This window comes from Ambystoma mexicanum, chromosome 1p (genome assembly GCF_040938575.1).
Source record: "Ambystoma mexicanum isolate Mex_15411 chromosome 1p, UKY_AmexF1_1, whole genome shotgun sequence".
Lineage (NCBI taxonomy): Eukaryota > Metazoa > Chordata > Amphibia > Caudata > Ambystomatidae > Ambystoma > Ambystoma mexicanum.
Genome location: NC_090921.1, coordinates 208,003,881 through 208,028,875, shown reverse-complemented (window position 1 = coordinate 208,028,875; position 24,995 = coordinate 208,003,881). Strand labels below are relative to the sequence as shown.

Genomic DNA, 24,995 nt, shown 5'->3' with positions numbered 1-24,995 from the left:
CCACTTGTAAAAAAGTTTTATTTCTGATGTGGGTAAGAGGACCAATACGTTCTGTCCTATGGAGAATGTTATTAAGTTCACTGTTTTGTCATAAATGCATTTGTGTTGGCTCTGAGCCTTTTCCACATGTGTACAAACCAAGTATTGGCTCAATTTCATATGTTCTCGCATTCTGGTGGCGGTTTGCGAGATGGGAATGGGAGCCTCCTCTCGTTCCTCCCGGGTTTCCCAGAGCATGTCCAGGACATCTCTGGGTTCTCTACCATACAGCAGTTTGAAGGGGGATAACCCAATGGAAGCTTGGGGGGGTTTCCTCACTACAAATAGTGCCCATGTGATCATTCAATCCCATTCTTTCCCATCCTTGACTACTAATTTTCAGAAAATCAGTTTCAGGGTCTTATCATTTTTGGTTGATGTCTCTACAGTATTAAAGCCCCTTTCATATATATGCCCACAGTCTGACCACCTGCATTTCAAAAGGGAAAATGTTCCTGTTACATTTGGCTAATGGAAGTTAAGGACCATATGTGACCACCATGGTTTTCCATCCAACGGCAGTGAATCATGCTAAATCTACCAATTTGTGTCCAACCCCTGTTCCAATGATAACATGATGCGCATAAAAAACCCGGAACATTAATAAAAAAATAAGTTATGGACAGTTTCAATCTGAAGAAGAAGTCCACCGTTGCCGTTGGAATGACTGTGAAGCTGTGGGCCTTCTATGGTATGGTATCATCAACCTCATTCTGAATTTGGCAGTATTCCTGCATTGTTTCCATGGAAACACTGTGAAACTCAGTTACTCCACTTGGTCAGGCAGGTTTCTTTCTGGATTACGAGTGTTGGCAAAGGAGTGCTCAATCCATTTTGGAGTTGATAGGATTCCACTAGGGAGTTGGCAGATTTAGTTGGCATGGATGGTAGTTATACCTCTGGTAAATCCATCCCTTTTTGGTGTTGAAGTGGAGTATTTTCCTGCAACATCGTCCAATTCAATGTCAAATTCGTAGTTTGGCTGTGCAGTAAAAATGCAGGTGATACTGTTACTGAAATAAATGTGAACTGTATTACCATCTTTTGTGTCTTGCACCGGCTAACTTATAATGAGGTCCTATATCTCTTAAATGGCATCCCTTTATTGATCGCTAGATCCTCTGCAATGAAAAGAACATACATATCAATGTCCTACCGCTTTTTAAAAATGGAGAGCAGCGCAGCAGTACTACAGAATTGTATATTTGGGAATTGACAAAACCTTTAATTCGACCGTGGATTTAAGAGGTAGAATTTGATAGGTCTGCGGCACTGTCCTGCCAAGCGGATAACAAGCCACCTGCAGAAGCACACACAGCAAAGGTTCTTGCTTTCCATGTTGTCAGAATTTTCAACATGCTTGCTGCCTCCCCTCGATCAGCTCTGCTGTGGATCGACCACAAATATCTCAGATAAAATTGCATTTTGATTTAAAATTAACTAAGAAAATAAAGACCAATGTTGGCTTCTATAGCCCTAAATGCAGGCAATTTAAATCCCCACACGCTTGCATAGCTCATAAGCATCAGCTGTTACGATGGATTGGCAGGTTGAGTGCTCGTTGATGTGATTGGCACGATGCAGGTTAATACTCAGCCAGGCCAACTCAGCCGTTCATCCTTCGGAGGTCTTTAAATGAGTACCAAATTCGGTTGGGGGATAATTGTATGTAAATATGTTTTGTGTGCAGTGCTTTCATGAAAGCGTAATGTAAAGAAATAATCCGTAGCATAGGTAACTCTTTCAAATTTACAAATGACCAAACCATCAATAACAGAATAGGACGTCCCATGCATGTATAGGGCAATCCATCCATCTAGTTAACTAGCTTAGACCCTCCTCCTCTCCCTGTACTCTGCATAACCTATCCTAATCACAGTCTACTATCAGACCAAATCAAGAATTGCCATCAAAAGATGACCAATCGAAATGAAAAACACCAATGGAGATGATGAGGAAGATGCTCTCATGATTCCCCTTCATGGTTGTGTGATGGCTACTAGTCGGAGGGTGTTCAACCATCAGTGGCTGATGTGTGCTTCCATATGGCACCATTATTACTGGGTTTGAGGATGTTTCTATTTGTGCTATTGTACACAGTTTCAAACTATTCACTCACCCCTACCAGCGTGACTAATCACAGTATGTTGGTATTTACTTCCCTTATTGCCAACCACGCCCATAACCTTGGACCTAAGCACAAGAGTGGCCAGCTCCCGTAGTTGTAGACTTTGAACCAATGGGATTACCTCATACATTAACATTCATTAAAATGCAAAACTGAGCTCTTTAACACACATACTTTTGATCTTTGCTCACCGGATGGCAAACTACCCGATACTTGAAAGATAAGGCATTTTTATTGAGCTTGTCAGTTCATTGGTGCCAGAGTATGGTAGGGTATACACCTTGACACCAGTGCAAGGAAAATGCCAAAAGCTCAAAATGAAGCACAAAATCTAAAGGTTTAACCTTAAACTACAGTTCTTGAAGATGCTTGAAGATGAATGTGCAGCTAGATGGTCTTTATCTTGTGTTGCTGTTAGCCCTCTTTGACAGCAGATGTTCTCTCGTGTTGAGATCGGGTCTTAGTAAAATAATGTAACACTTTGGAATAAAAATGCACACCAGTATCCCAGAGCTGGAAGAGATGATGCTGAAGATCTCCACGGCGACCATGTATTTACCTTGAGTGCTCAGATAGCCTGGAACGAAGGACAGCCATACGCTGAGGAACACCAGCATACTGAACGTGATCCACTTGGCTTCGTTGAAGCTGTCCGGCAACTTGCGGGCAAGGAAAGCCACAAAGAAGCTTGCACAAGCTAAAAGTCCCATGTATCCCAGCATGCACCAGAAAGCAGTCTCTGAACATTCGTTGCACTGCAGGATGATGGTCCCAGACTTCAACGCCATGCTCTTCTCTGGCAAAGGGGGGCAGAGGAACAGCCAGGTGGCACAAAGGATGACTTGCCCAAGAGTGCAAACAGAGACTGTAACCACAGGAACTCGAGGACCTAACCACCTCCTCATGCTGCTGCCCGGCTTTGTGGCATTGAAAGCAATGACCACCATAATGGTTTTGGCCAACACGCAAGAAACGGAGAGCACAAATGTGATGCCAAATGCAGTTTGGCGGAGCAAGCAGGTAATTTTATGTGGAATTCCAATAAAGAGCAAAGGGCAAAGAAAGCTTAGGGCAAGAGTCCCCAGAAGAATATAGGTGAGCTCCCGGTTGTTGGCCTTGACAATTGGAGTGTCTCTGTACTTAAAGAAGTAGCGTAATACCAGCACCGTGATGAAGCAGCAAATGGATCCAAAAGCAGCGAGAATGCCCCCCAAAGCCTCCTGATAGGACAGAAAATCGATTCTCTTCGGAACACATTCAGTTCTCCTCAGATTGGGCCATAGATCCGGTGGACACGCCATGCAGTGTGAAGAATCTGAAACAGAAATTGCATTTTGTTATAAAGTTATCCTGGATGAATCATTTCATTCGGTGGCACCCCCATACAGAGAAGCGGTGTTCTGAACTTCATCTTCGAGTAAGCCAAATTCCGCCTTAATGCAGCTTGGATCCGGCCAAAAATACTTTCTTGTTATTTGGCTCCAGGCAACTACTTTGTCTTCTCAATCGAATATAATGTAACAGCGGAGAGAGGCCAATCTGGATTGCAGAATACTAAAAAGTAAATGAAATAACAATTGTCTAATGAGCATTGCAAATTAAATGTAAGACTATGGGCATATGTCAGTGTATTGGAGAGAAGGCGTAGGGAGAATGAGTGCGATGTGACCATGGATTTTCCTATGGAGAGTCATAACGAATTCACAACAGGTGGGGTACCCAGTAGTGCTAAGATAAAGCTATGTTAGGTAAAGTGACTGGCCCCCCCACAGGAGGCCCCTGAGAGAAGCTTCTTGTTGGGAAATCTAGCATGTTTCCCCGTCGGCCTGTCTGCCAGAGGGAGTATAAAGGGCTAGATGGCAGGACTCTGTTTATATGGGACACAGTCAAAGAGCGATGCTCTGCTGCTGGAATTGGCAAATGGGGAGAACACCAAAATACCGAATGTACATATTCTGAGGATGAAAATACTGAATTGAAAATGTTGCATTTTACTGTATATATATGTGAGCGTGCGGGTGGGTAAATGGGGGTCTTGGGGGCTGTGGGGGATATATGCGATGAAATGCAATTAGAAAAACATATTTTTTTTCTTCTTACAGCCTTTAGTGCTACATTCTCCATCAGTATATCTTTGCCCCAGTCTCTCTCGCTTTCCCCCAATCTCTCACTCCTTCTGCATCTCACGTCCTTTCCACCGGTCTGTTGTGCTCTCCCTCCCCATCCTCTATCACGATCTACTGCTCGCCCCATCTTCCTCCCGTCATCCCTCTCTGGCCTATCACTCCTACTCTGACCTATCGCATCCTTTTTGAACCAGCACTCCCTCTCTCTGCTCTCTCTCATCCTCCCGCTCTGCTCTCTGGCCCACTTCCCCCAACCTGCTCTTTCGTTCTCTGGCCCGGTACCCCCTGTCTCATGTCTGGCCAATCGTTCCCTCTCCGCTCTCTGGCTCATTGCGCCCACTCACCCTTTCTTCTATATCTTTCCCTCTTAAAGTGACATTTTGGCTCAGGTTATTTTTTGCCAATTTCACATTTTTTGGGGGGATTGAGAAATCGCTACAAGCTGGGTGGCTTGATTGTGTCCCAACCGAAAAGGTTTGTGGGATGAGACCATTCTTCTATGTGGCCTCCTCCCGGTGTTGTGGGGCGGATGCTCGACTAGTGGGAGACCTGGAACAAGCCATATAATCTCCCATCATCTATTGTGGTGGGAAGGAGGTGGGGAAATGGACATGGATTGGAATTTGAAGGAATTGAGCGGCTTCTTAGAGACGATTCAGTCACATGCCAGGCTTTCTACGTGTGATTATCCCTGTTTCAACCCTATCGGCCTATCAGGAGGGACTCCTCACTTTAATATTAGTCGGGTGATGAAGTCCAGTAACCTCAGATCTGCTCTCGACTTGTGACCGAAATGAATGGGCAGAAACTGTTTATACGTTTCTATGTGAGCTGAATAGAAGTTTGAATCTCACCGTCCATCAAAGCTAACTTGCAAAGGGTTGTAGTGGCAATTGAAAATTGCAGTATCAATTTTGTTCATTGAAAGCTAGCACGTTGCATTATTATTCGGCTGAATACGACACTTATTTATTTATTTTATTTATTGTACATTTGTATGGAGCCTATAAAGCCAAGGTGTTTCCAGGCGCCACATGAACATGCTTTTCAGTGCACCTCTAATAAATAGACAGGTAGTGTGGTAATACATACGACATAACCAAGCACGCTTTCTCTGATTTTTTAAGCAATAGGTGCTTTAAAGGGGCCAAGTGATGTTAGCACCTGGGTTCAGTGCTATTGTCCAATGGATTGACTTATAGACATCTCCTCAGACAATGAGACTGCAGCCCATAATCTCTGGTATTTATTCAAAATATTCCTCCTTGAGCACCAGCCTCTTTGTAAAGGCAAATATGTGCTATGCAAGTCTCCAAGCAAATTTCTTACACTCTTTCTCTAACACTCTTTGGGCCTCATTACACGGTATGTGGTAAGGGTTTACCGGTACCGGTAAGGGCACCGGTACCGGTAAACCCTTACCGCCTTACTACGAGGTCCCTTTGCCGGACCCGACGTCAATGGCTGGTTTTACCAGCCGTTAAGGAACGGGCCCGCAAAGGGACCTTGGTGTTAATTACGGTACCGCAATTTGCGGTACCGTAATTGCCTCCTTCCTCATTCCCATTGAGCCTATGGGGGCAAAAATGGGAATGGGGAAGTGCCTTGGTGAATGGGGAATTACCGCCCCGCTCACCTTGGAGTAGGCCGGTAATTCCGCCATCCACCAAGGCGGACACGGTAAAATACCGGCGGCAACCATGGCGCTAATAGCGCCATGGTTACCGCATACCGTGTAATGAGGCCCTTAGTCTCTTGGGCTGTCAGATCCAGGGCGTTCAAAAGAAAGATACAGCACAGTTAATGTACCTAGTTTTGGAATAACCTCCAACTGGATATCAAGGCAATCCCTACAGACGTGGGATTCACTTGAAGACAGAAAAGTGTGTTTAATTTAAATTTTTGATTTGATTGACTGAGCACTCAGAAACCTAAGGGTTGTAGCGCTGGTCTCAGGCACCCAAATAGAAATAATGGAAATAGCAATAGACTCATGTTCTCCAATGATGCTGAAACACGCCACGGATTGTTTATGGTCTTCAAAGTTATGCGATTGGCAGTTTGGGTAGAATTGCAACTTCTGTGGGGCACCAATCCTGATTTGCATATGGTCTTTCCCTTTGTATAATGGCGTGGCAGGTTGAACAATGGTGGTCTGTTTTGTTGCCCAGATCAATGTCAGGAGTTGTGATGTATTCAAAACTTCCCAGCCATCACTTTTCAGTTTTGCTACAGTCATCCCGAGTGAAATGGATGCGCTCAGTGCTGGGCTATGAACGTATAACTAGAGACTCAAAGCGAACCTTTGTTTATTCCCAGTGAGGCCAAGACATGCCTGCCGCTGCTTGTGGTCTGTAGAAGAGATGAAATCTAGCAGTTTGGATTGGGCTACCGTATTTGGTGATAAAACCAAAAAAAACTATTCTAAAATAATTCCGTAATTGGAGGTTGATCAAAACACATATGCATATGGTATTTCCCATTCTGAGCTGGCATAGCAGGCTAAAAGCAATGGTCTGGCGTGCTGTCCAAATCACTTCTGGTTTGTGCTTTATTTAAAAGCATTCAGCCAGTTGCTGCATTCATCACAATTGGGCTGAGTACCCCCAGATGCAGGGAGTGAGCTTGGTGTGCTTGGCGAGCACAGCTGAGTCTCACTAATGATGGCAGGAGAGGCTGGAACATGTGTGGGGTTACTTGTGATCTTGTGCCGAAGTGATGTCACCTCACACAGTTGGAGGTTGACCAACACATTCCCAACTGTATTGATTTCTACCCACTTCTTAACTGCCAGGCTATTATGCAAGTCTATGCAAAAAGGGCAAGCATACTCGTCCTTGGCACTTACGGGGTTAATTACAGAATTAGACCACCATATTCAGGCAGTATCTTGCCTTCCTTTTTCTACATGAACATTTTCTTGCCATTCATAAAACTGTTCAATATGCAGCATAGTTTCTGTGGGAATGACAAGGTTGGCACATGCTGGAACCTTCATGATTCTTTTTGGGTGGTATTTCAAAAGATCAAAAGTGTGCGAGCCTAATCCACTGGATTACAGAATGGGGCGATCTTTGATGTGTGTAGTCATGGCGATGGCCCAAATAGTCATTGCAAGACTTTGTTGCTTCTTTCTTTCTAGATTATTGATATATTTGCTATGAACTGCTAAGTCACCATTGTACCTGGTGAACATTAACTATTATCCAAAATAATATGAGATATATAGCGTAATGCATGATAAAATCAGCACTAGCCTGTGATGTTTTGACTTTCACAGGTTATTTACCAAACACTTACCATGTATTAATTCATTTATATGTTGACACATTTATAATCTTTTTCCTCCTGTTGCCCACAATGAAAACATTGTTTTCATCAGCAAGAATGAGTTTGCCCAGAATGACATTCATGTTGCAATTTGATGAGAAATGACATTGCAATTCCAAATTAGATGCAATGAAGTCACCCATTTGCAACTCGAAACTCTTGTTTGAAAAAATAACAACCCCTTAGTCGTGGCGCTTATGGACACAAACCTCATCTCACTTAGGATGTCCGAAGGGGCATGAACACGTTGGGTGTTGCTTACTCAAGGAGGACTTGACAGGAATGTTTTGCGTATGGATAGTCACAGTTGGGGATGATCTCCACTTGCAACATTCCATTAAAGACTACCTTGGAGGATGCTAAGAAGTAGGGCACATACCCAATGTCTCAGACCTGGGCAGTGCTTAATTTGGAACAAAATAAGGGCCAGGGGCCAAATATTTTCTAGCCGCTTGTGACACTGCAGACAGGCAATTCCCCACCATTTCTGCCTCCACCGACAGCTGCTCCCCACAGTGTTGACACATTTGGGGTTAAACTACAGATCGCTAATGGTCTATGGGATTGATAGATGCTGAGGCTATCAGCACTTCATAATCAATGTAAGTCTGAAACAATAAGTGCAGGGGCTCAGAAATATGTGCCAGGGCTGCGCCCTGGCAAACACCCCAACAAATGAAGCACTTAACCTGGGGGGTACTCATTTATCGATTTGCAAATAGGAGGAGACGTTTCTACACAGGCCCAAGCAGTCACAGGGAACGCCTCAATGAAATGAAAAAATAGTGCAATAAATGACATGACCTGGATAGACATGATTCAGTTTCACAAGTACAAGCTTGCATTAACCTTGTAACTGTTAGTGTCCTGAGAGACACCTGTACCAAAGGCAAACAATAACAATTGCCTGGACGTGTCTGGATATTGAGGATCATAGAAATACCTACCCCCAGAATAATGAGGTGGATATATACATCCTGATGTATTGATCAGCCAACGTGTTTCATATTGTCTATAATGGGGATTCTGTCTTTCCTTAATAGGACAAGAAAAGGTGCAGATGGTTGGATTACTGCCACCACCTTTCCTAGTTCTCCCTAATAGTCCCCTTAAACATAACCAGGGAATTCAAAACAAAGCAGTGGACAAGGACCAGACTGCATTAAACACAACATTACCCAGTATCACCCCACAAATACTGATTCCTAAGACTAGAAGGCTGCATGAGTCTCACCAGTGACCCTGACAGTAAAAATAAATGTGGGTGGAAATCCCTGACCACTACTGGAGCAGCCCTATGGAAAAGACAGTTGGCAACCACCTGTTCTTCAGGAAACATTTGAAGACGCTTCTTTTTTTAAAAAATCCTTTCAACCATCACCTGTTGTTAATCCACCTGTGATGAAATTACTATTGACCTGCAAGAGTACAAGGATGAGTTGTGGCTAAACTGCATACTCAGCCCTCACACTACTACAAACCAACAGAGACCCCAATCATAAAGGCGACACAGGCACAATCAAAAGATATATCTCCTTTGCTTTTTGTAAGTAAGGTGGGCTGGGGGTATGCTATCCTCTTAAGAGAGTGAATGTGATAGCAATAGCAACCCAGTCACGGGAGGATAGCACAGAGGCAACATGCTTGCCTTGGAAGCAAGACAACACAGAGCAACACAGGTTCGATACCCGGGTCCGTGCGTAGAAACCTCTGGGTATTAAGCGTGTTATAAATAACCTACCATATCATATCATATCAATCCAAACAGCAAATATACAACGGTCCAAATTAAAGGAATGTCCATTCAAGGTTATATAACAATATATATACTTTAATGAAACACACAATTATTCAATAATAACTGTCTAAAATCAAGCAGCAAATTCCCACCTCTTTAGAAAGTACACAGAATGTAGATGATGCAAGCACCATGGGCACCCAGCACCATGGGTAATGTAGCATGGGTGAAAGACAATTAATCACAAACAATGCCACCAAAAAAGAATATGTCTTGTTGGAAAATAAGGAAATAACAGTCAATAAGGTCCCAAAAGTGGACAAGTGGCCGGGGGTCCTCAATATGACTTTTCACAGTTGTTTGGCAGTTCTATGGTGACAAACCAGACTTCAGGATCCTTTCATTGCAGGTCAAATTGGGTTCAGAGGTGATGCGTTGTGCTGGCCCAAGTGGCATGCAACTGTAGAGTCAGATTTGAAGGGGAGCAAAGATGGTTCCAAGGTGGTGTGTGAGCGATGCAGTTGAATAGGCTCACCAGGGCAGGTTCGTAGGTACAGCCAATACGAGACAGCTGGGTTGGGTCCACAAGTGACATGATGCTTCTAGCAGTTCAAGTCGAGGTCTGGAGTGGTTTGAGAATGTGATCCTGAAGGCTAAATAAAATAGTCAAAGAGGCAGTGGTTTGAAGTTGTCCACAGCAATAAGCTTGTGGTTGGAGCTGAACCAGTGACACTTGTTCGAGAATAGTTTGAAACTGTAGAATGCAGGAATCCCACTGCTTTGCGTTTCTGTTTCTGTGAGTCCCATTGCAGGGGCTCAGGGGTAGGATTAGTCCTTTATCTCTTCACACCCATCTAGTGGAGCTAGTTTACACCTGCAGGAGTCGTTCACCTCCAGTTAGGAGCCTGGGTAACAGTGCAGCTAGCAGGGAGGGCAGGTCTTGCCCCAACAGTATGTTAACCCCCAATGTTCCTTAGGGAATGGTAGGAGAGAAGCATTCCTCTGCCTTGGAACAACTGTCTTCAAATGGCTTTGGAAAGGACTGCTCTTGCAACAAGGGTCCGCACAAATCATTCTAGAGTCCTTGGAGGTCCACAATTAATCAACAAAGGAGCGGGTGATCCTTTCCTTATAAAGCCCATAACACTGCTGTTTTAAGGGGTGCAATACCTGTTAATGTAACAAGTGATATTTGCCTTTTTGCATCATACCCAAACTAGTTTGCTGTACAGCAAGTGGATAAGACAGGGGGAAAAGAGAAGGCCACAGAAAACCATGATGGAAGAACCCTTCATCCATTCCATTCTGTGCTGTGTAAAAAAGCGGACCCGCCTCCAAATACTGCAACTGCAAAGGACCTTTAATATATCATTTTCTGGAATGAGGCTGGTCCTTTTGTTTAGGGTGTGCCTCTTTAAAGCTTGCTTTCAAGGACCCCACTTCTGAGAGTTTCCTGGAATGGAGAGAGGTGCTACCCGACATCATAAAGAATCAAAGAGGGACAACTCCTCCTGCCTATTGCCCTGTTGGCTGCAGCAGAAACAGGCAGTCTGGAGAGGATACACAAGCTCTGTTCATGGTTGGCATGGGTTTATGCTGACAGTGTTGACATGAGTATGCTACTTGATAATTGTGTGAACTATTAGCCACAATACCAAAACACAGGTATGCCTTATATTTAGATATTAACCTGCCATCACACTGTTAGTTCTCAATAAATATGGTTTTGAATCGGAGGTGCAGATTTAAGTGTTGTCTCTGTCTGCAGTGACTCTGCTGCCAAAACAGCTGTTGAACAGATCACATGTGACCTTTCAACCTGCTCTGTTCCACTGTAGAGCATTAGCTACAGATCGGATCACTGATGCAGCAGGGCACATGTGTTTGCTGTGCTTTTGGCATGAAGTTTACTGAAAGGGGGTCTGTGAGGAATTGTCATCTGGCAAGTGTGTAGAAGCTCTGACCTTTTACTTTTTTATTACTTAATATATTGATGCAAGTAGTCCTATCTCAGAAAGTATAGCCTGCTAACCAGACCTCCCTTTCAGCAAACTCCAAAGCCAAAAACACAGCATACTCCTGTGCTCTGCTGCATCAGTATCTTGAACTGCATTGTCTGCTCTCTAGTGGCACAGAGCAGGTGAAGAGTTCACAGGTGCCCTCCTGACAGCGGCAGTGACACACAAGTCACTTCAGCATAGTCGATGCATTTAAGATATGCACCTCTGTTTCCAAAGAATGTAATGATAAGAAATGACCATCCTGGTAGCCATTATAATCGTTATATATAAGCCATTCCTGGTTTGGGGTATGTTGGCGGCTGGTATTTCAAATAGTTATTAAAGCCACACCAGAATATGACACATGTGTGCAGTAGGCCAGGCATGGACAGGTAGTGTGTATTCTCCCCGCACTGGCTGCCTCTGCAGCAGGACCAAAGCCAGTGGGGGCTGCCTTCTTTTGATTCTTTGTGAGGTCAGGTAACACCACTCTATATCAAGACAGCCCCTCAATAGGAGCTGCCATTGGAAACAGGAACTGAAGGGCACACCCAACACAAATGGACTAGCCTCACCGGGATGCTGCATACCAAAAGACCTTTGATGCTATGGGTCTGGAAAAGTGATGGAGTTAGTGAAGCCTGAGTGAGCTCAGCATAAGGGGGGGGTATCTGCCATCTTGTTTCTCTCTGTGCCTCACATTCCTTCTGTCTCCTTCACTTCCTTTAATACAAAGCACTTTGGGTCTGATGGAAGAAGGCAAAGCCCACTTGTCACCAGAACAGGGATTGGGCCCATTCATTCAGGCATAATTCTGCCCCTTGACCTGTGGGCTTATTCCTATAAGAGAGGGATTCTCCAACTCCTTCTTAAGGACATAACAAATTTGTTTGGACCTCCTTTGGGAGAGTTGATCTTTACAAAACCCTCAGACATTGAGGTGATGGAGTGACCCACGTCAGAGACTATCTCTGCTCCATAGCCACTCCCAGGGAACAGGGGATGACTTTTGCTGAGTAGCAGGATATGCCAATCTGCACCAAACCTCCTTTGTCTCTGAGAGTTGCCACTCCCAGACTAGGGAGGTTTAGTGTAGAGTTTCAGATCCTAAAAGGAGTCATCTAGTTATGTAGCCCCTGCAGGCAGTCACACAGTATCTGGAGGGCCACATCTGCTAGGATCCCTGTTTTACTGCTTCAAACAGTTTGAATCACTTTCAAACCATGTTCACAGAGGAACCATCTGGTGCTGCTTTTGACACTCCATTCAACACAGCTGCTACTTTGCATCAACCGAACTTGCTCGCTGCTGCATCGTGCCAAGTGGCACATTTCACATCGAAAAACCTGCTCACTTCTGTGGACCAATCTTGAACCGTTCCTCTTCAAATCTTCCATCGTATCACCAAGGTCACCTTATCGAATTGATGGGCATCGACTTGAGTCACTGGGGCATCACATTACTCATCAACATGAACCAGCAGTTACCAAAGTATTCATCTGACTCGATCCTCAATCTGACACAGGTGAGACATCCAAACAGCATGATCTGAACACTGCACTCGAGCCACACTGAGCTTCCAGTTAGAACCGACTATATGCCAGCTTTCTACTTGAACCTGCATAACTCGCTACACCTGAACCTGGTACAACCCACGCTGCAGTACAGCTTAAAGTCTGCTTTGATGCTCTTGTACCTCTGCAAAACCCTTAGAAGTTGCGAAGTACCTTCGGCACATGTTTCCACTGAAAGACATACCCTTTTGAATTCCTATTGCATTTCTTGCCTGTTTTTGCTCCCAGCTAAAAACCAAGTGTGGTGCACAATTGTGTTCTGCATTTATCTGTCTTTCCTTTACATGGGAGGGTTTTTATACTGTTTGTGTAGTTATGTGCTCATTGGTGTTTTTATATAATGTATGTATATGTATTTTTATAGAGCTTTTATTAGACATTCCTTTTATTCTGGACTGTTGTATTTGGGTTGCTACTGATTCACATTCACACCCATTCTTGGAGTATAGCCTTCCCTCAGCCTCGTCACCAGGAAAAGCAAAGACAGCATATATCTTAGCTGTGCCTATTTTACCTTTATGATTGGGATCAGTGTTGGTTTGCAGAATTGTGGAGGATGAGAAGGCGGTTTAGCCACTTAGATCTAATGATATTTCTTTGAAGAACAGTACGGTTTTCGAGAAGGAGTAGACATGGTACAGCAAATATAAAAATTGAGACTCCTAGTCAATAAATATACACTTGAATATAAGACCACTATATACTTACAGGCCGATTCATGTAATTCCTCAGAAAAGTGTCGCACGCGGCTGGCGCACAGCGTGCCCGTGCGAATGTCTGCGCCAGCTACGTGCGATAAAATCAATTTCCGCGCACAGCGTATTCATGGATTCCCACCTCCAAAAGCAGACGTGGCGCAGCGACCCTGCAGCAGCGCCAGTTACGCCCCCAAGAACGCCCTCGCGCAAGGAAAAGCCACCAAGATCGCAAAACCATCGCAAAGGGCTGCGCCAACCCTGTACCAGTTTACCGGACTGGCAAACAGCAAACGCAAAGCGGGGAACGCGTATTACGGGTGTCGGAACACGCGTGCGCGAGAAGTTTCACACGCGACCTGGCCTGGGGGAGCGTGTGCGTGTATTACAGGGGTGCGCGGGAAGTTTTACACGCGATTGCCCTGGGCGCGTGGATTACAGGGGTGCGCAGGAAGTTTCACACGCGATTGGGCCTGGGGAAGCGTGTGCGTGTATTTCAGGGGTGCGCGGGAAGTTTCACACGCGATTGGGCTGCGTGCGTGTATTTCAGGGGTGCGCGAGAAGTTCCACACGCGATTGCCCTGGGCGCGTGTATTTCAGGGGTGCGCGAGAAGTTCCACACGCGATTGGGCTGCGTGCGTGTATTTCAGGGGTGCGCGAGAAGTTCCACACGCGATTGCCCTGGGCGCGTGTATTTCAGGGGTGCGCGAGAAGTTCCACACGCGATTGGGCTGCGTGCGTGTATTTCAGAGGTGCGCGAGAAGTGTATTTCAGGGGTGAGCAAGAAGCTCCACACGCGATTGGCCTGGGCGTGCGTATTTCATGGGCTCGCGGGTGGTTTCACACGCGATCGGGCCTGGGGGAGCGTGTGCGTGTAATTCAGGGGTGCACGAGAAGTTCCACACGCGATTGGCCTGGGCGTGCGTATTTCAGGGGCTCGCGGGTGGTTTCACACGCGATCGGGCCTGGGGGAGCGTGTGCGTGTATATCAGAAGTGCGCGAGAAGTTCCACACGCGATTGCCCTGGGCGCGTGTATTTCAGGGGTGCGCGAGAAGTTCCACACGCGATTGGCCTGGGCGCGTGTATTTCAGGGGTGCACGAGAAGTTCCACACGCGATTGGCCTGGGCACGTGTATTTCAGGGGTGCGCGAGAAGTTCCACACGTGATTGGCCTGGGGGAGCGTGTGCGTGCATACCAGGTGTGCGCGGAAAGTTTCACACGTGATTACAGCAGGGTACGTGTATTCCAGGGGTGCCGGGGAGTCCTACATGTGATTTGCCAGTGTGGGTCCTCACAGGTGTTCCCTGTACACCCTCCACGGCTCCTGCAGGCAGCCCACACCACAGGGGACTACCCTGCATCCCTGGTCATGTCCCGCAGGCAGCCCACCCAACATGGGCATGCCCCCCAGCAAAGGCACATGTCTCCTTGCACTAATGATCACCAACTCATGTCCCCTTGCACCCCCACCCCCAGAATTGCGGGGCACCTGCCAGCAGGCCCCCACTCATGTCCTACTCATGTCCCCTTGCACCCCCACCCCCAGAATTGCGGGGCACCTGCCAGCAGGCCCCCACTCATGTCCCACTCATGTCCCCTTGCACCCCCACCCCCAGCATTGCGGGGCACCTGCCAGCAGGCCCCCACTCATGTCCCACTCATGTCCCCTTGCACCCCCACCCCCAGCATTGCGGGGCACCTGCCAGCATGCCACCACCCATGTCCAACTCATGTTCCCCACAACCCCCACCCCCCAGCACTATCGGGCACCTGCCAGCAGGCCCCCACCCATGTCCAACTCATGTTCCCCACCACTCCCACCCCCCAGCATTGCGGGGCACCTGCTAGCAGGCCCCCACACATGTCCCCCAGCCAACATGTCATCACAATCTAGATCCCTGGCCCTTATGGTTAGCCTCCAAATGCAAAACACCCACTCGAGTATTGCATCCACCCACTTAGAAATGGCAATGACATGATAGAACCCCAATAGCAAGTCTGGAAATGAACACATGGCCCTCACATACACCCAATGGGTGTCAGTGAATCTCAAAACCCATATCATGATATGCATGATACCAATGAGATGATACTACACATTGAAGTTTGATGAAAAAAATGTATTAAAAACAGCATAAATGGAATTAAAAATAAACAAATGACAATGGGAATCAAAAACCAAAAGCAGCATGTCCGTAAAATAATGAAAAACGACAAATCATAATCCAAAGGAAAGGTGTCCAAAGTCACAGTTCAAGAAAGTAAATCCAAGGTAAAAACAAAACCGAAAACCATTGCTCCATGGGTAAATCCAAAAAAAAATTAAAAAATCCAACAGTCAACTATATACAGATAAACAAACCAGGGTCCATGATCCCAACTGAAGAAATGAAACCTACATAAAAATACTACCTAATAAAATAAAACTATATACAAAAATGTGGCCCATTGTCCAGAAGGTCGAAAATAAATAAAAAAGCAAAGGAAACCTACACTAACTACATAACTATTTACAAGGGCAGCGGGCTAGTCCGACGGCTCACTGGTTGTTGTCATGGGCCAGGGCATCATCGAACTCCTGTTCAATGGCTTGGAGGCGGGCATGTTCCCTGGCCCCGAGGTCCCGCAGGGATAATGCAGTGTCCAGCTTCAACTCCCTGCGAAGACCCTCGAGGCACTCAGCCCGCCTCAGCGCCCTCCGCATGGAGTTCTCCGCCCTGACCATTTTGAGCCGTTCCTCCTCTGCCCGCTGCCGCTCCGCACCTATCTGCTGGCACAACCGCCCCCACACGGAAGCCACTCCCATTCCAGGGTTCTCCTGCCCTCCGGCCGGTGCCTGCACCCCTGATGTTGATGGCCCCGAGCCATGATGCCTCCCACGTCGAGCCTGCCGCTGCCTCCGACGCAACTACCTGTGCCAGCACGACGGCATCCAGGCTGATGGAAACCACTGACGCTGTTGTGCACGTGCCCTGCCTGATGATGCCGTCACATCCTCCATCTGCTGGGGTCCAGTTGCTGGTGTGTCCACCCCTGCTGGACCTCCGACTCCCGACTGTGGCAGGGATGGGATCCCCACCGAGGTGGCTGCATTGGTCGGGGCAGGTCCACAGGGGGCCCTGGTGGCATCTGGGCCGGAAGACGGCATGGAGTACGACTGGCGCATAGCCTCCACAGAGGAGGAGAGGGTCGCCAGAGTGCCCGACACATTTACGAGACCCCCGACCATACCGCTCCCAACTGGGCCACGTTGGCACGGTGCTCTTCGTGATGACGTGCGTGCTCCCCCCGGGAAGCACGCACCTCATCACGAATGACAGCCGTGCGCAACGCAACACCAATCAGGACCTTCTCCATACGGCCAGGGGTCCCCTCGTCTGCAGGTGGAGGGGAGTCAGATGACATGGACATCCCCCCTACCTGCGGACGGGCCTGGGACGGGGCATCCCTGCTGGTGCATGGTGGTGCAGTCACAGTGTCAGGGACAGCGACATGCACAGGCACCTCCACAGCGACCTGTGCTGCCTCCTGCCCCTGCCCCTGGACTGCACCACTTGCACCAGCAGGGATGCCCCCACCAGGCCCCATGTGCGGCTCAGTAGCGGCCTCCTCCTCCTCTGTGGAAACCACCAACCTGGATGGCTCCAGACCGTCTTCCGCCGTTGTAAGCCCCTGTGGGGGCTCACCCACCCCTTCCGCTGCAGCCGTGGGGGCATCCCCGCCGCTTAGCTCCACAGCGCCGTCTCCGCCCTCTTCTTCACTTTGCACTGTGTAGAGGGAGACATAGAACACAAGCATCAGGGTACTGTACAATGGTCCCCTAGACAGGAAGCAACAGCAGATGAGTGGCACTGTCAAAGATCACTTCCATCATGTCCCTCCACAACACATGGGTCAGTGCAGGCAAAACACATGCAGTAACAGGCATGGCGCATGCTATGGACATAAGCAAACATGTCCAAGGGACTCTTGAAGCATACAATGTTGTTTTTGGACTCACATGCATCATGGGTCATGCCTATCACATGCACACACTTCACCTCAGTCACATCCATCTGGCCCCGTACACCCCAATCACAGTGGATACAAGGATGACTAGGCTGCATCAGTGAATCTGTAAATTGTCACAGACATGTGTCATGCATCCATGGCATTCACAAGTCACAGACACGCAGGTCAGGCACACAGACATGGATGCCATATATGTACCTGGCATCAGCACCCATCCCTCACCCCCACCCATGTCCAGGAATCTGCATAGGGCTCCCCATGTCGCATTTAAACACATGCAACAACCGTGCGGTTCACACATTACTGGTCGCACATGCATTACCATGATGTCCCTGCACACATACATGCGTACATGGCATATGTCACACATACAGGCAAGTATCAGACAACCAGCACACTGCAACATGCCCTGTCTCACACAGCAATGCTTGGCCACTTACCGCTCAACTCCAGACGGGTCTCCCTCTCAAGGACCTGGCCGTGGAGCGCTGGGTGTACGCGTTCCAGGACCCTCATCTGGATGGAACTCATGCGGCCCCGGCCCCCTTCCACAAGGCGCCGGGCCTTTATGAGGGTCCTGGATCTCAAGTCCTCCCAGCGCTTCTTGACCTTCTGGATGGTGCGGGTTGCCACCCCCTCCGCGTTGATGGCAACCACACAGTCGGCCCAGATCCTCTCCTGTCCTTCCTTGTTGGCGCGGGACGATCCGAAGAGGGCATCATACTGCCCCAGGACTTGCTCCACCAGGACACCAACTTCGGTGGCAGTGAAGCTGGTGCCCCTCTGCCCCTCTGGCCGGGGGTTGCCACTGGTGCCAGATGTTGATGTGCCCAACATGGCAACCCCAGGGGCAGGAGTGGGTGGGCAACTGGGTCCTGGGGCTGGGCTGTGGAGCAATGTTATCCGAGTCGGGAGTCTTCTGTTCCAGCAGGGGTGGACACAGCAACTGGACCCCTGCAGATGGCTGATGTGCAGGCACCAAATGGCAGGGCACGGTGGCAGCAGGCAGGCAGGCAGGCAGGCAGCAGCAGATGGCACGTGGGAGGCTGCTCGGGGCACTGGGGGGCAGTAATTTGGCCTTCTGGGCAGGAGCGTGGTCTTCCGTGTGTTTTCGCGTGGCCAGCTTGATACGGAGTGATTTTGCATGAGAAAATCCTGCACGTCAGCGTGAAATTCGAGGAAAGGGCCTTAGCGCGTAAGCGCGTCAGCACGCGTACGCGATTTCATTGGACCAAAGGCCCTTACAGCGTAAGCGCGTCTGTGGCGTTTCGCGCACGGGCATTGCCCTGGCAGGGCTTGGAGATCCCGCGTGCCTTTACACTGCTCTGTACGTGCTTTTCGTGCGGTGCGTGTGTTTTCCATCCATTCGGGTTCACACGCTATTACTTCACAGCGGGTGTTGGCTACTCGTTCTTCTACACGCAAGGCAGACGGTGAGTGGTACCCCGCTCCCCCCCAGGCCCGATCGCGTGAAAAACTTCACGCGAACCCCTGGAATACACGTAGCACGCTCTCCCCCAGGCCCGATCGCGTGTGAAAACACCCGCGAGCCCCTGGAATACACGTACCCCGCTCCCCCAGGCGCGATCGCGTGTGATAACACCCGCGAGCCCCTGAAATACACGCACACGCTCCCCCAGGCCACATCGCGTGTAAAACTTCGCATGCACCTCTGAAATACCCGCACGCAGCCCAATCATGTGTGAAACTTCACGCGCACCCCTGAAATGCCCGCACGCAGCCCAATCGCGTGTGGAACTTCTCACGCACCCCTGAAATGCCCGCACGCAGCCCAATCGCGTGTGGGACTTCTCGCGCACCCCTGAAATACACGCACACACTCCCCCAGGCCAGATCGCGTGTAATACTTCGCGCGCACCTCTGAAATACACGCGCACAGGCCAATCGAGTGTGGAACTTCACGCGCACCCCTGAAATACACGCACACTCTCCCCCAGGCCAGATCGCGTGTAAAACTTCGCACGCACCCCTGAAATACACGCGCCCAGGCCAATCGCCTGTGAGAAACTTCTCGCGCACCCCTAAAATACACGCACCCAGGCCAATCGCGTGTGGAACTTCACGCGCACCCCTGTAATACACGCACACGCTCCCCCAGGCCAGATCGCGTGTAAAACTTCGCGCGCACCCCTGAAATACACACGCCCAGGCCAATCGCGTGTGAGAAACTTCTCGCGCAACCCTGAAATACACGCGCCCAGGCCAATGGCGTGTGGAACTTCACGCGCACCCCTGTAATACACGCACACGCTCCCCCAGGTCAGATCGCGTGTAAAACTTCGCGCGCACCCCTGAAATACACGCACCCAGGCCAATTGCGTGTGAGTGACTTCTCGCGCACCCCTGAAATACACGCGCCCAGGCCAATCGCGTGTAAAACTTCACGCGTACCCCTGTAATACACGCACACGCTCCCCCAGGCCCGATCGCGTGTGGGCCTTCTCGCACGTGTAGGACTTTGGCGCACATTTTTTTTCCTGCGCAGGGACGCTACCGCCTGCTTTTGTGTGGCGGACATGTATGGGCCTGTGCGCGTCTTTGGCCGTGCGCTGTTTTTCCCTATTCGATTCCATGAATACGTGTTGTAGGCGAGCGTTTGGGCGTTCTGCGCACTTGCCTCCTGTACTTCCCCCGTGACGCCCACATTTTCACGAGTTGTTCCCCATTCTGCGTGTGACGCCCCGTTTTACGCCTACTTTTGTTATGTGCGCCACCCTATGTGCGGATTCGCTGTGGCCTTATCGCACGGCGTTCGATGACCTGTGCGCCAGCGTGTGCAAGCGTGCGCCGCGCACTTTCTCAGCGCACATCCGACAGTTCGCGCGTGCACGGACTTCCATGAATTGATGTGCGATGTTTTCTGTGCGATAATCGCACTTGCACTGCGATTTTCGCTGTTTCTCTGCGAATCGCACGTTTTCGCACGCGTGCGCCGTTTTTTCGGCGCACGTTGATTCCATGAATCGGCCTGTTAGGCTGCATGGATTTTATCCCCCCATTTCATCATGTGAAATGACAAAAACTATGGAAGTAGTTGAGCGATATAGGATTGCCACATGCACTTTCAAACGTAACACCTAGGCCGTCACATCGTCCACCATGCCACCTGACTCGCTAGATGCCATCCGCCCCGGCACTCTCTGACACCTGGTACCTGGTACATACAAGTAAGCAATTTTTGTATGCAAGGTAACATGCCTTCTGTAATCACTCCAGAGCTTTTAAGTAACCATTCTATATATTATACATGAGTTTAAATTCCCCCGACTTAACTTTGTATTTTTATGCGATGTGAACGTGTTAATTAGCGATTACATTAACTGTCTGACAGTTTGCGCATGTTTATATGAAATGTGACAAACGTACTGAAACGTGACAAACGTACTGTAAATCTGTACCGTAAAGTATACATTAGATTGATCTCGTTTTTGCCCCTTTATATATTAAACAATTATTATTTAATATCTTGTTCTTGTGTTGGTTTGATGAATATCTTTCCGAAATGAACAACTATATGTTCATTCATACATATTAATAACATTTTAAAACAAGCCCGAGCGTTTACTCCCATCCCAGGAGGCAATCCTTCACCCCACCTAATTGGGGTCCTATCTCTGGTACATTGCGGTGTAGACTGAGACCTGGAGTTTGGCCTGCACGGCGTCTGCATGCACTTAATTCGTTTTGCGGCACTTAACCTAGGAGATCTCGTCCTTGTTTCTTATTCCCTTGTGCATGGGCACTCCTGATCTTGTAATAACTTGCATTTTATCCTTTGCTGTATCCTCGTGTATATGGAGACTTTCAAAACTCCTTCCCTGCATCGAACTCTGATGTGTTTGTCTAATTTGGCACTTATTCTGGCATGCATGCACTACACTTCATCCATCCCAGTCACCTCTGCACTTAACTAATATGGAATTTTCCAAGGTTGTGGATTAAGAGATCCCTATTCCTCCCCTTTTACCCTCCCAGCCACCAGTGTTCTTGCCCCCTCTCCCTCCCCCACTATAACATGACTGCTATCATAGCACACAACACATTACAAAATAAACAACACAAGACCTTAGGGCTACTGTTGCAAATAAGGATGTACCTGTCCCATGAGCAATCTCTCCTTCGGAACATGAGACACAGTCAAAGCAGCAGGCGGGCTGTCCTTTCTGAGCTGCTTTCCTGTACCCAGGGCTGCAGCTCTCGCTGCACACGGATCGGGGAACCTGGGCAGGGCAGATAAGGTGAGGAGGTCTGTAACTAAAGATTTCAATTAATACAGAAACAATGCACAGGCTTCTCAGAAAGGCTGCCTGCAATTATAGCACATCAGGGCATGCATAAACAGGCTTTCACATGTGCAACTGCATTTATGTTACGTTATATGGCATTTGTATAGCGGATAGTGACAATGGTGTGGCCTCCAGGCGCTGTAGGGTAAACGCCCTTGGAGGACCGAGGTATGAGAATGGAAAGAAGAATCTTTAGAATGCGTGTGCGCATTTTATCCAGAAGGAAGGTAGGCGGGTTGGCTATGTGGGATGTTTTAACCCACTAGGTTCTGCACTGTGTGCTGGTGGCACCAGAATCAGCAAAATGCCATCAAAAGTCCTATGCGTGCCAAAACCTATGAAAATTGCACTGTGAAACCGGAAAAGATGGCCGCCAATCTACTTTGCCTGTTGTCAGTAGTGTAAGGAGACCACACTGCTGAAACCTGTCACTGGGCTGCCCTACGAGTGAACGGCATGAAAGGCAGTGCTTCATTGCAAGGAAACCCAGAAAATGCTCTGAAATCCCTTTTCCTTGGCTGCTTAAAATACAAAATAATGGTATAAAAACATCAGAAAACATCCAACATCCTTGCTGGGAGTTACCCGTCACTTCATTTAAGGAATCAAAATGAGCACAAAATGTCAAGAAAAGCAGAATCTATCATCAGGATATCCACATTAAAAAGTGTGCTTGCCTGTAAAAATCTGTCAGAATATGGGCGCAGTACCACCGGCCAAATGTATGACAGCAGTCATTAATTGCATTAAAAGCTTAAACTTGTGCAGTTAAAATTAAATGGTTGGAATTAAGTGACCTGCTATCAAAAGTAATATAGGTTGCAACTATTTAATAGCTATGTTTTAGAGAATGGAATTAGAGCTCTGTTTGCCTGTTTTAAAATTGCATCATCAAAGAAAAATTTAACAAAGTGAGTTTTAAAGTAACCTGATGCAAACCCAAAAACTACAAAGCAAATTCCCAGCTTGCCCCAACAAAAGGCACCTCTCCTGCTTCCCACAAAACGCCAGGAAATCACATTCAGGTGTTGATGAAGAGGGGATGAGATTTGGGCTGCTGCTCCTGGGAGAGACAAAGGACTTCCTTGGCTGAAAGGATATGCAGATTGCAAGTGTCAACAGTAGCCTCTGCTAGAGGAAGAAGGCGGGCATTACTCTTGAGCCACCAGAAACTTTGGAGGCAGGAACAGATATTTTTGTTGATTCTCAAAGCACAGAAAGTACATTTTGGAAAAGGACTGACAAAGGCCTGTGCGAATTTGTAAGAATTGTAAAATTACAGTATTGTTAATGTGAATTTTTTGGGGCACATTTTAAAAGAACTCTGTGCGATGTTCTGAGAAGGCGTAGTGAAAAATCTGGTTTTGTAGCAGTTATATTGATGTCAGAAGCATGAAACTTCATATGATTATGCCCAGATATCATGCACACATATGTATAAAATTGTAGACAAATCAGACGTTGGGTCTCGGACCAAAAGTGCGAAAGGTTGCCAAATCCAGGCCCAAGCTCTCACAGCAACGGGGCTTGGATGAATACTTGGTCCACAAAATATGTGATCTAGATATGCTATTGATATCAAGTTTGTAAAATTGTAAATATGTATTATATGAAAAGCAGATTTCATGTGCAAAAACAAAGGGGAGGTTTTTCCTGCATCATAAACCACATCGTCATGAGGACACTCTGTTTTCTTCTCAAATCAAGGGAGAGGAAAGACCCTTGCCAATAGAATACCTAAGGGGTGTGCCTAGGATAATTCAGCATACCCACCCCTTTAGTAAACCCATAAATAGAGACAGCTTAGGACCTAGAGACACACACATTCACCCACCAACCGATTGCTGGCGGAGCACTTTGCAAGAGAAATCCATATTCCAGACTCCAGAGACTTTGAAAGCAGAAAGGCCCATTTCCAATGCTGAACCATTCTCAGCTTGGCCTTTAAAATCCAGAAACCAGATTTACCCCAGACCTCTAAGAGGAACCAAAGAACAGCCTGGCTGTGCTGTAGCTGCTTTCCTGCTAAGAGTTATTGCCAGAATCCAAAGATCCAACCCAGTAGAGCCGAGCTGTGACCAGATAGCTGTGAACCAGAGCCTGTGAGATCCAGTCCAGTCCCACCGTGCGGTGTCCAGAGTGCTTTGCTGATTGCAGACCAGAACGCCTTGAGTCCAGTCCGGTGTACCAGAGCAGAATTCCTGTCCAGAAATCTTGACTGACCTGAATCCCTGACGGTTCTGTCCAAAAATTGGTAGTGAGTATCCATAGCATAGGATTGTCACTAGCATATGTATTGTCCACAAGTCATCCCTATCCAAACCCATCCTCTCTTATATCCAGAACTGCATTGTTAGAAATTATTTTTGTCTTGCCTGAACTCTTTCTCTTATCCTATTATTCTACTCTAATAGTAGAGTAAAAATCATCTTTGCGCTGATGTATATTTTCTGAAGAAAGGCGAGGGACTCGGCAGGCGAAACCAACCAGAGATATCCTGGGCTGGTGGCTGTGCTGTCATGTAGTTTGCATCTTCATAGTCTACCCCTAGTGTAAAGAAACCTTGTTTGTAAGTTTAAAAGCGCATTCTTGTTTTGCAAATTTGCCTCTTTCTGAAAAAAACAACCTCCACAAAAACCTCCATAACTTCTTCACCGTTTATGCTAGAAACAACGTCCTAAGCTTTCCAATGAACCCACAACCGCATCTTAGAGTTTTCCGCAATCGTGCTTACCACGCACAGAAAAGTTTGCCGCAAATGTTTCGTGTGGCTCAAATCTATAACGTGTGAAATAGCTGTCCATTGCACCTGACCTCAAAATTAAGTTTTCTACTTGCTTGTTACTCTCTAATCATTGCTAGTTTTTGTCTGAAACCATACAAAGGGGCTCCCACTAGTATTGAAATCATTTCAGTGAATTAAATCCATTTTCAGTGTTTTACCATTCATGCAAAGCCCTTTTTGCCAACCATTCCTGTTTCTCTCTCTGTGTTTGCTGGGGGAATTTGGGATTCAGCCTTCTGCTTGAATTCTGCATTCCTGAA

General features: G+C 47.6%; 1 protein-coding gene across 1 annotated transcript in view; it reads right to left on the bottom strand.

Moving 5' to 3' along the window:
• Window positions 1-2,386: 2,386 nt before the first annotated feature.
• The window catches only part of LOC138567838 (extracellular calcium-sensing receptor-like), a 79,785-nt gene continuing 57,176 nt past the window's right edge, over window positions 2,387-24,995 (bottom strand). Inside the window, exons 5-6 of the mRNA XM_069646332.1 lie at window positions 21,761-21,884; window positions 2,387-3,482 (exon numbers count right to left, since the gene is read on the bottom strand). Coding sequence (XP_069502433.1) covers window positions 2,566-3,482; window positions 21,761-21,884 — 1,041 coding nt within the window. The 3' untranslated portion in view covers window positions 2,387-2,565. The remainder of the gene's footprint in view (window positions 3,483-21,760; window positions 21,885-24,995) is intronic.